Source organism: Buteo buteo, chromosome Z (genome assembly GCF_964188355.1).
Source record: "Buteo buteo chromosome Z, bButBut1.hap1.1, whole genome shotgun sequence".
Lineage (NCBI taxonomy): Eukaryota > Metazoa > Chordata > Aves > Accipitriformes > Accipitridae > Buteo > Buteo buteo.
Window position 1 is genome coordinate 16,524,390 of NC_134204.1, and position 12,495 is coordinate 16,536,884.

At 40.7% G+C, this 12,495-nt stretch overlaps 1 protein-coding gene across 4 annotated transcripts in view; it reads left to right on the top strand.

Moving 5' to 3' along the window:
• The window catches only part of GHR (growth hormone receptor), a 132,550-nt gene that overhangs the window by 61,167 nt on the left and 58,888 nt on the right, over positions 1–12,495 (top strand). For all 4 annotated transcript variants that reach the window (XM_075021479.1, XM_075021480.1, XM_075021477.1 and 1 more), the window contains one exon: positions 2,318–2,397. In XM_075021479.1, the coding sequence (XP_074877580.1) occupies positions 2,328–2,397 (70 nt within the window). In that variant the 5' untranslated portion in view covers positions 2,318–2,327. The remainder of the gene's footprint in view (positions 1–2,317; positions 2,398–12,495) is intronic.

The window sequence follows — 12,495 nt, forward strand, 5'->3', positions numbered from 1 at the left end:
CAAGTTTTGCACTAAACAGCGTGAATGAGAAATCTGGAGTTGGTAATAGGTTTGGGTTTTTTCTGTGGTGTGATTCAATCTGTTCTTGTAGGGTAAGAAAATTAAGGAGGGAATTGTCTTTTAAATTCAGTGTTACCATAGTTTTACATACTCGGTGTGCTTGTGTTTTACAGTTTCTGACTAAATTCACACTTTGCTAACTCTACTGGGAGACTGACTAGTTTTTGATACCCAGATTTGACAGCATTGGTTGTTAATCAGTAACACTCACTTAGAGATTGTTACTCATTAGTGGGCTTGCTTGTTTGGACACTTGTGATTTAATCTCCTATTAGATGAAGAAAGAAAATGTCTAATTGAAAACACTCCAATGTAGAATCAAGGTTTGTCATACCAATTTACAGTCAAATGTGAAAGTGGAGCTATTTCTCTCTCTCTCTCCGCCCGCTGCCTGACTGAGCTGGGATGTCAGTGTATCTTGGCAGTTTTGTGCCACAGAACAAGAAACTGCTGCCTGACTGTTGTTGCAGCGTTCATGTTCATTTTGGTGTTGTACCTTTGGTTTTGAAGGTCTCCAGTAATCTCTGTGCTCCACTGGCATGGTGCCATGGTTTAACCCAGCTGGCAACTCAGCACCATGCAGCTGCTTACTCGATCCCTCCCTGCTGCCAGTGGGATGGGTGAGAGAATTGGGGAAAAAAAAAGAAAGTATAACTTGTGGGTTGAGGTAAGAACAGTTTAATAGGACAGACAGGAAGAAAATAATAATTATAATAATAACAATAATAAAATGACAATAATGATAATAAAAGGATTGGAATGTACAAGTGATGCACAATGCAGTTGCTCACCACTCAGCAACCAATGCCTAGCTAGTTCCTGAGCTGTGATCCCTGCCTGGGCCAACTGCCTCCAGTTTATGTACTGGGCATGATGTTACATGGTATGGAATATTCCTTTGGCCAGTTTGGGTCAGCTGTCCTGGCTGTGTCCCCTCCCAGCTTCCTGTACCCCTCCAGCCTTCTTGCTGGCAGGGCACAAGAAGCTGAAAAATCCTTGACATATTACAAACACTACTTAGCAACAACTGAAAACATCAGTGTGTTACCAACATTCTTCTCATACATGAACCCAAAACATAGCACTATACCAGCTACAAGGAAGGCAGTTAACTCTATCCCAGCTGAAACTAGGACACATGGTTGTAAATGGTCAGGTAGTAATCCATGGTGTGTATATATTCCCCCTACTACATATGAAGACCTCATGAGCTTTTTGGGGCATGGTACAATTTTGTGCAGAAGGCTGCACTGCCTGCAAGTCCAGCATATCCCAGCTTCTGCCTTTCCCCGTTGTTATCAGATGCTGGTGATAACAGCAGGAGGAAAGTAGTGTCCCTCAAACAGGATTGTGTGATGGGGTTGTAGGCTATGTGTGTGTGGTACAGCTGAATTAGAGAGTAGGAGGAGTGTGCTTTCTGGGGAGGTTGTAAAGGCTTGTGGCGTTATGCTTGGGTTGTAAAAATTTGTAAGCTTGGAGGTTGTAAAGTCTTCTGTGCATGCGCTTGGGTCCATCAGAAGGTGCCATCTCAGAAATGATGCAGTTGGAAGTTTCCAGTGTGAGACAGCCTCCATGGCAGCCCCAAAGAGCAGCACAGCCGCTGGGGTTACTCTCATTCTTGCAGCCCCACAGCTACTGATGGCCTCTCCACTCTTGGTTTGCTGCCTGCTGCGGGCCGTGGCCTTAGGTTCTAAGAGGGTGTTTCTTTGCCATTTGGCTTTGTGGTATGGGAGCTGGCTTATTAAATGTCATCACTGCTCTCAGCTTTACTGCATGTAGTCCTAGACCCAGGAAGGTTATACGTGGCATGCAAAGATGAATGCAGCTTCAGAGGAGCATGAGCTGGAAAGGGGATCATCATATCTTTGCTCCCTAAAAGAGATACCGTTCTTTTTCCTACTTTCACATTTAACCTAGGCTTGTCATTGGGATCCATCCCCCAAAGGCTGATGTGGGGGGAGTGTGGCTACTCCCTAGAAGCACTCTAGAGATTGACAGTACTTGATTTTTTCCTCCTCTGTATTAAATGAACAAGAAACCCATAAGCTAGTTCTCCTGTAAAAATAGTATTTGCTCTCTATCCTAGACTGCAAGATGATATATGACTTTGTGAGGCAATAAACTGTAAACTAAATACACTTCTGGTTTAAATCCAATCAGAAATTCAATAAAACTAGGTAATAGTTTAAATGTCTTGTCATATTAGTTAGTAATATTAGTTTATAAAGAAACTGTCTTATTTCTTTTGTTATTACAGAATCAGAGGTATGGATCTTCGGAATCTTCTGTTTACTTTGGCACTGGTCTGTGCAAATGACTCATTTTCTGCAAGTGATGGTAAGTTTTATGATACCTCTCTGCGCCTTTGTGTGTGTACATATATATATAGCTTTATATAGAGTATTTTTATTTTATATGTGTCAGGTCTATGCAAGTTCCTTGACTGCATTAAGCTGGGTACATAATGTGAAAAGTGAAAAATACATCAGTTAATCTTGTAAAGATAGTGGATGAGGTTGAGGCAACGTGTTGCAGCATTTCATAGTCAGCATTAGATGTACGATGTGTAAACAGGCTGGATCAATGTTGGTGTTAGATATCTGGATTTTCTTTGCTCAGGTACTGAAGTTATGAAAGAATTGTATGAGGTTAATTTTTTTTTTATAGAAACTGGTGGGTTTTTTCCTTAACAAGTCTTTTTAGTATATTCATATGTTAAGCATAGAACTATTTGGAAGTACAGAGGAAGCATTTTAAGACTGTACACTTTGGGTCTGAGGCCAATATGAACAAGTTTCATAAGAAATACACTTAGAAATTCTTGAGTAGAAGTTATAAAAGGATTTGAAAAGAACATGTACCCTCAACCAGCCAGCTGGCTGTGTGTAGCCAGCAGAAGCCTTTTTAGCAAGAAGCTCTGAATGCATATCCTGTGGTGTTCATGATTCAACAGATCTGCCCAGGATTCACAACCACTGAATGTACCTCTGGCTTTCCACAGTTGTTCTTCTTCCCATCCTTATTCACCTCAATTCTTCCATCTTCTGAATTAAATGCCAGGCTGGAAAGTACTTGGTCCAGCTGAGCTTTCTCTGATGCTTTTTGTTGTTGCAACCAGCAATGATTTAAAACCATTTCAGTATCACCCGGAGGCCTGTCCTGACTCTGGTGGGTCCTCTGGGACTAGTCTTTTACTCATTTAGAACAAAAAATTCCCATTAACTCCAGTGGGACTTTTACATTGTGTCAGACTGATCTGCTTACGCTGTTTATGACCTGCTCCTGTAAACAAATGCAACTTAACCTGGTTTGCTCTGTCTTGTTCTGGCCTTTGGAGAAAGCAGTAACAATTTTCCATAATTACTAATTTTATGCAAACTTGTCGCCACTTCTCCCAGAGCTACAGAGCAGCTGCAGAAGGGTGACTCCTTAAGCACATGCCCCTCCTGACCTCCTAGCCAAAATCAGTGTTAGCAGAGAAAGTCAAAGAGGGCAGTTTGACAAGTAATATTGGAAAAAGTCAGGTGGAAACAGCTTCCACAACAAACTGTAAATAAACTGATACAGTTTTAATGAAAATTTCTGATATCTCTCAACTTCTTTTTTTTTTTCTGTAGCTCCATACTTCAGTGTTACTGAATGCAAATTAAATACCTCAAAAGTCACAAGCCATGTTTCATTAGCCTTTCTGGTGTTAGTTACAGAATAAACCAAAGGGCTATGGCATAGTTACCTGTAGTCGTAACTGTCCTACCCTTTAAAGGTATAATCTTCCTCTTTCATCCTGATAACAGTTCTGTATTTTCTTCAAGTTGCATATTTAAAATTTCTAGATACCCATATTTGCAGAAGCACTGGAGAGATATAAGGAGTATTACTTTTTTGTTAATGGAGACATTAAGCTGAAATAAGATACAATTAGAACTCAAATGATCAGTTTTCAGAGAATTCTTCCATAAAGTTCTTTTTTTTTTTTTTTTTTTTTTTTTCATTAAAAAAGGGGTTTGGATAGCGAAAACACAAGTTTCTGTTTATTTACTTCTATGTGTGTGGCTCAGACGCTCGTCTTCTGTGTTACCTATCTATAAGGTAGATCGCTACTTAAGGCTGCTTCTTTAACATTTACCAAATTTGGTTTGAGTTCCTAGTGTATCTGACCATTGAAGGTAATGAATGAATGAAGTTTTCACTTTTGTTCCTTCCTTTCATTTCCTGCTTCCAGCGATCCTTTAATTCTGCAACCTACATGTCCCATGGGAAATGAGTGTGCCTAGTTAAGAAGTGTGTCAGGAAGTGTGGGGCAGTGAAGTGTTTATTTTCATATTAGAATTGGGCTGAAACAATGTAAGGCCTTTATTTAATGTATTTTGACTCCTTCTCTGTCTTCTGATTTGGTTAAAAGAAGAGGAATTTTCTGACAGGAATTTGCAAAATAAAGCTATATACTCATTTTTCCCCCTTTGTGTACCAATCTCTTTAGTTAGATCTATGAATTGAAATAAAATTTGCAAATTCCTCCTTGGTTCTGCTGAAATGTGGAAAGTCAGTATTTCACAGTGAAATATGATACATGTACCAGCTTCTATTCATTGCCTCGTACAGAATGGTTAGTAGAACAAAAATGAATGTGTCCTGACTTGATCCTTCCCCCCTCCGTGTCTGCATTCTACAGTACATTCATTCAATAGACAAAAATAATCCCTGCCCAGATGCAGTCTACGGGACCAATTGATTTTTCTTTTGACGTTTAAGAGCATATGAAGATTTTTGGATCCTTGGTAGATGAGGTGTACTCCAGATGTCCTAACTTTAGTAAAAAGCTGTTATAAGTAAAACTTAACCACAACATCACCTTTGTGTGACTTTGTACTGATGAAATAGTAACTTCCATGAGTTTACCTTCAGAATCAAAAAATGAAGAACATTTAAATTGTGTTCCTGTGCTTAAATCCAAGACACAATACTAAATATATATGTCCTGATTTGCTGCATTATTAAAGAATTGTGTATGAAGGGAACAGAGCTGTGTTGTCCCGAGAATAAATTTCTAACCACTAAACTGCTTCTGATGCTGGATTGTATTTATTCTGAGTAGAGAAAATGCTCAAGCTGAGAGAGTCAGACAAGAAAGTGTAAGTTGAACAGGAATATGTGAGATAACAGCGTGAGAGAACATCCACTTGCCATTCTTGCATGATTTAGGACAGAGTATTAGATGAGATCTGTTTATTAGCTGTTTTGTTCTTTTTTCCCCCCATGTGAATGTGCTTGTACCTGCAAAAGTTCTCATGAACATCCAACCCCACTCAGGGGATGAATCCTGACAATCTTACAGAGCTCTGCCCAGCACAGTCTTGCTGAGGCATTCCTATAAACTTACGTAGATGTACTCCATACCTGTACCATATCTTACACATTGCCCGAGGGACTGAATCTATAGCGTCACAGTTCCCTAAAAAAATCCACTTCAGTAATTGTATTTCTCCTGGCAGCACATTAAAAAATTACACATACTTGCTAATCTTGCACGAAAGCACGTTACTGAGACAGTGTAAGATTGACTTGTACATGGAAGGCTTTTATGTCTTGAAAGTAAGTCAAGCTTACAAGAGCCTGTGCACTGAGCTGGCTCCATGCCGTGGGGCCAGCTCCACCCTTGGCACAGGGTGAAATCCCAGATGCGTTTCCTCCTGGAGGGAGAGAGTGTGCGAGGCCAGCAGATGGCCAGGCAACTGCACAGCATTTGAGACCAGATACTGGACATTCAGTCACCTATTTGCTGTCTCCAGGCTGGTGCCAAGTTCCGCTGGAGGCTTTCCATTGATTTAGCTTGGTTTTGCACTCTCCTTTTGCAAAGAGCTTGGCTTGCCGGCACCTTAAACTGAGACTGTGGCTGGTGCAAAGTAACAGGGTTCACACCATCTCTGAGATTGCCATGCTAAATGTGACCACGTGTGCCTACTGCACCAGGTCTTCAAGTGTAATTCAGAGCTGAGCAGGTCTGGGACATGCAGCCTCCTACCAGGGGACACTAACCCACACACTGTCTGCATCCTCGAGGTGCCTGCGGTACCACGGTAAGGGCAGAACAGAGGTGGTGGTAGAAAAAGTGTAAAGACCACAATAACAGTAGTGTAATTTCTAATAGGTGTGTAATTACCACAGGTAAATGGGTTTTGTGCCCTCGGGATTGGAAGATGTAAGGCCCATTTTCACAGTTAATGAAGACATTTTTGTTAAGTCAACAGAACTTACACTTCTAAGAGTTTAGGTTGCTTTAAAGATGGGGAATTGTGTGATTTTGAAATTTTACTTTAATTTAGTTAATTAGGTACATGAACAAGAAAGAGTACTGCTTCATGAGTAGATCACCTACATCTGTGCAAAATTGTCATTCAAGAAAAAACATAAGAGCTTATATTCATGTACACATACGCAATTTGTGTTTGAGATAATTACATTAATGTAACTGTGGTGTTTCAAATACATATCCAGCATACACCTAGGTATTTTGGTTTACTATACCTGCTGACATCAGAAGTGGTTGAGAGGAATTGCTCCAGACACAGATTGCAAAATGTTTAGGAAGCAGAATAAATTTAGTCTGCTTAGTCCTTCTCTACAACTGATGACTGTAGGTCACATAAGGACATAGAGGAATAAACTGGGAATTAGTCCCAGTTAATAAAACAATACATAAGCTCAAGCAGTTCCAAAACTAATTTCTTCCCAGTGAAAAGAAGTGGGAAATGTCTTTTATCATTTTATATACTAGATCTAAGTTTGTTCCAGACTATTACAGCTATGCTAATTCATCCTCTGAAGCAGGTTTAGAGAGGCATTCATATTTAATGATAGCACAATAAAAATATTTTTGAGTGAACTGGTTTTGTTCAATGATAATTTTAAGTGCTACAAGCCTGAATTTATTGTTCATTTTATCTAATCTGATTTTAGAAATGTATTTAAGTTTTTCCATCACAACTTTTTTTAATTATTGTATGAACTGTTATGCTCAAATGCTCTGTTTTCTGCACTTTTATATAAGAAGTAAGAGTAATTATTTTCCCTTCTGAGATATATCAAATCTAATTTTTACTTCCATCAGAATGTCCTTTTGTTATGCTGGTGTCTGGTCACTTACTGTACTTGGATGCTTTGTGTGCATTACACACCTGGATTAAACCATCTAAGTATAGGTATGCACTGGAATGAAAGCTCCCAATTCTAGAGCTGGAGATTGCATCTATAACCCATGCAGAGGGCTTTAGTGTCATTAAAGACACCCAAAACATCTGCATGGGACTCATGGTGATGACACAGGATCCGCAGGACATCTGCATCATTCTGGAACAGCCAGAAGCTTAAAGAGCTCTATAAAAAGCTTAAGGCCAGGTATCTCATATGTAACTGAACATCTGTTTTCAGGCAATTAAATCAACTCAATCAGCTGTTCTTTGCTCGAGGGACTGTACTGACTAGCTCTCCATTGACTTTTGGGAGCTTGGACACCTAAGGATGAGATTCATCCCTGTATGAATCATATGGATGTCCTCTAGGTACTGAGAAAATCTGCATGAGACTTGTAGATAGGACATCTGTGCCTTTTGAAGCAGAGGCTGGGAGGCAGACAGAATATCCTAGGCAGTCTGAGATAGCTACAGATGTTTAGGCAACTGGATTTTGCTCAACCTTGCATAAAGAGAGCAAAATGTAGGTGTCTTCATTTTGAACTGACCCTCACCCTTATAGCTGCCTTGTTTGGATATGCGTAATTCTGCATGCTTTCTTCTGGGTAGTGCCATAGCTGCTCAGCCACATGCTGTAGGTCTTCTGCTACAGCCAAGGTAAGGGGTTTTCCTCACTGAATTGACAGGATAGCAGTTGGGTTATTGCTGTCATCATGAAGTTAAGTAGCAGACGGGTGTTGCCTAAAAGCATGGATTTGGCTTTTGGGACACATGGAGGAATTCTTAGTCTAAGCAGGAAGGTGCCTTTGAATTGCAGCATATTTTCTGCTGAGAAAGGGAAATTTGTCCACCTGTTCATGGAGTCAGGAGGTACCAGGGACTTTGTTGCTTGGCTTGAAATACTCAGAAAAAAGATCTATAGCTGTGTGGGGTCTTGGCTGAAAACACGTTTCATGATTTAGGCAAACTCGAATTTTATAGATTGTAGTCAGTGTAGTGACAAGCCATTTCTCACACATGAAGGGTATTCTTTTATTTTTAACGACTTTTTTGATGATCAGGAAGACTAGACATATTTGTGTGTATAACAATCCTAATCTTATTAGGAAGTGACAAAAGATAATGAGAAAGAGCAGAATCTTCCTTAGCTTAAGGTGCAAGCTCTCTTGCCTCCTCTTGGTAAATACTAATGCCATAATATAGCTGGTAGTCATTTGTTCATTGTGGTCATTTTCTCTTCTTAATTTTTCTAATTGGTGTGTCTTTACTACAGCCTTTCTCTGTGTTACCTACTTTCTCAATTACATGCAGCTGTCTAAGGATGGAACACAAGCCAAAGCAGAGCTGGCAGTAAAATCTGAAAAGTTTAAAACTGTGATCAGCTCAGTGCATCCTGATTTATGTGGACAGGGGCAGAACTGTCAAGAATGCGGATTTAAAACTTCTACCTGCAGACAAAGGCTTTAGAATAGTTGCCTTATTTCCAGAAGTTTAAGTGTTTCTGAGCAAGAAATATGTTCTGTTATTAGAAGAAATTGCTATAGAGCTGTTCCAGGAGTCAGCATCAGAAAGCTTGGCACAGGGAAGCGTAAGTTATACCACTCTGATCTGGTTAAGCCATTTCTGCTGGAGGGAAGATTCATTGTGGCAGACAGCAAAGTAGTTTCTTCATCATCATCACTTTCCATTGCAATTAGGCATGGCTTTGATAGCTAGCAGAAAAATCCAAGGGAAGGCCTTGAGTCTGTGCACTTCTGAGTTACTTTCACCACTCTTGCTTCCTAGCCAGGAGTATATATTTCAGATAAGCCATTTGTCTGGGCCAGTGTGACAGTATCTATGCTCTCACATGGAGAAGAAAGGATTTCACCTTGTGTCTTCTGTGTTGGGAGTATACATAGTATTTTAACAGGAAGGGATTGGGGATTTTGTAAGAGTGGAAGACACATGCTGGAAATGAATTGTAGACAGGCCTGTATTTTGTAAGAAAACACAGAAAACAAAAACATAGTAATGAAATTTTCAGGTATAGTAGCCTTAAATTATGCCCCTAAAAATCCATATTTAGGCTTGTAACTGAGTAGATCAAATGGTTCAAATGCTAACCTGGGTTGCCAGAGACTTGACTCCCTTGTCCTTTCCTCCAAACCACATCTGTGACTCCAGCATTTACTGAACACTTTCAAGACTTTGGATATCGTCACCCACAAGCCTGCCAAAAACACTTCATGAACAATCAGCTTCAGTCAGACACCCTGCAAAATAACGTACGTGCCATAGTTATCCCATCCAGTTATCTCTGTTATCTTTAACATTCCTGCTATTGTGTACATTTCCTTCATTGCTCTTTAGTTGCCATCACATTTTCTTCTCGTTTCAACACAAACTTGCCAATTTGCTATGGTCTGATTGCTGGGGTTTGAGGTCATTTGCAAGAATTAGCCACACCTCTGTAGTTAGTGCCAGGTGTAGTCAGAAGGAGAAGTCAGTCTTTCTGCCTCTTAGCTATAAAGATTGTAGTCCCAGCGTACGTCTTCGCTCTCCCTAGCAGACCTATAGACTGCAGCCGAGCCACTGATACACGCACTGGTCCTCCTGTGAACCAGAATTGTTCCTCCTTTACCAGGGCTGAGCTGCACCCAAAACTGCTGGGTGATGGTGGCCGCTTGTGGCTTGCTTTTGGAGGAGAAGCAGTGAGGCCGGTTTGAAACATGGGAGCTTTTGCCCACACGTGCAATTAAGTCCATGTGTTTAAAGAGGAAGATCAGATGATGGAGATGATGCAAAAACGTGCACAGCAGTTTGTTACCGTTATCTAAGAAGCTAACAAGTGAGAAAATTCCTAGTTACGGTTGTTACTTTAACTCCTATTTTGTTATTTTAAATGTAGTTTTATAATTCATGTGAATTATTTGAACAGTTTGTACTGCACTAGCCAAATGAACTCAGTTAATAAACCAGCTGTGCATCAGGGGAAGTAAAACTAGCTCATGCAAACAAACACTAATCCATATTATAAAAGCATATATGCATGAGGTATAATGAAGCATTCCATGCCGTGGAGCATGCACAGAGCAAATTGCTTTCAATACCACCCATCTGTAACAGGAAAAAGAAACCCTTGTTACTGAACGTTCATAGCATACAAAAGTGACCGTGGGAAGGGGTAACATTCTTTTCATTAATTTAAACACTGATGCAGTTACTGTGCAGTAACTTGCACTGCCCGATTTAAAATACAAGAGATTTTTAGAACCAAGAGGCTGTCTGCAATGTTGCACCTTTTCTTTCCATGCTGTGCTCTTCAAAAGTGACAGCCAGTATCAGACTGGGAACAGAATAAAAGTGTGACTGGGAATTGGAGAGCTGTCATGGAACAGACCTGATTACTACCAGTATAAATGAGGGAGCACTGTGTACACCTCAGCAATATTTCAGCACACCTGAGTGTTCTCTTCAGCTCTTACAAGGGATCAGAAGAGAAAGAGAAACATTTTAGAGTAGGAGTTCACAAGATGCCATTTTTTAATCACACAGAGCCATTCTGAAAGCTTTGTGCTCAGAAGAACCAGATGATTCTCAGGGTTGCAGCACAGTTGGGTACTTCAGGAACTGGAGCCACCATCTGGAGGATGGCTGGGTCCAGCCTTGCAGAATTCCTGGTCTGCTGGGCTCCAGAGAGCCTCCCAGTTGCTTGTTTCCAACCTTGGCTGCTCCCCCTGTCTTCCTTGTTACACTCCAGCAGAGTACCGCTACCCAGGTGATTATCTAATTCTGAGGATGATGGAAAAGGGTATGGGAATGAGATAGTGCTGGGGAGCTTGGCAACTGTGTGGCCCTCCACAACAAGGCTCTGGCAAGGTTCCCTTTGGGTAATAAAATACCCGCCCTAGGCGATTTTCCTTCTCTGCTGCTGGGGAGGTGCTCCGAATTAACTGTGGAAGAAGAATAGCCTAGGAATGCTGCTGTAGGTGAGAGGCAGAGCTACAGTAAGGACTCTCTAGCTGCTGAATCTGGAGGAATTCCTGGTACTTAACAAGGCAGAGATTTCTCTACTTTGCTTTCTCTTCCCACCTGTTGGAGAAGCATGCTGTAAAATTAAGTAGTAACAGCAATGGTTAGTTTTCTGCAAAACTTCTGGAAAACTGTCCCCCTGCTAGGGATTTTGAATTCTTCTTGAATAATGCAGTGAAGACTTTCTTTTCCCTGAAGTACAGGATTTTTTTTTTTACAGATAATTAAAAATCTTTTACAAAGTAGGTCAATCCATGCTAAGGGGTGTAGAATAGCAGTAAGTAGGCTGAAAGAGTTAGTATAATACCTAAAGAGCCATGCATAATGTCCATTTAGGCTCGTGTTTCATTGTCATTACGTTGGTCAAGGAGATTTTCCTGTGAGTTTCAAAGACCGCAACAGGAAACTGTTAAGAATTGTGTAGCTGGGAATTTATCACTTGTATCACCCTTGGCACCAACGAAGTGGGATGTAGCAAACCTGACACCAATTTTTAAAAAGGACTCAAGGAAATTGCACATCAGAAAGTTTGTCCTCTTGGCAAGGTAAGTTGGAAGAAATTTGAAAAAGTCATATATTGGTAAATGCATTGATAAATATGATCTATTTGGGAGTGTGTGTAAGTCATATTTCTTTCAGAAGACACTTAGTGTCTGTCACCTGTAGCTACTGACTCAAAAAGAGATTTCGCCATGCACACAGAAAATGGTTGTTCAGTCCCTACAATGTGGATTTTCAGAGAGCCTTTGATACAACACCTTAGCAAAGGTTCCTTAAAAAATTCCAGGGGATAAAATGCAAGGATTTCCATGGATTAAAAATTAATCAGAAGGAGAAACAAAGGAACAAGTGATCAGCTCCCACAGCAGAAAGACCCAAGGATATTTCCCTTCTACAGGCTGTACAAGCAGAAATTAAGTCGACAAGATCTCTTCTGCTTGGAAAGCTCCGTGACAGGATGGAACAGAAACCAGTGCAGTCCTGCATGGTGCCAAGGGAGTGAAGGAGAAGGATGTGAGTGGGCAGGAGCCCTCCGGGGGCTGCTGAGGCCCCACATCCGTGCATGCAAACGCTCAGCACTGTACTGCTGGAGTGATGGAGTGTGGTCTGGCTGGGGAAACATGAAAGATCCACCCAGACCGAGAAGTGTGTCTTTTGTGGGCTATCCCTAACTGTTACCCAGAACATATTCAGAGAAACATGCTGAAAGAAAATATGTTTATTCTGTATT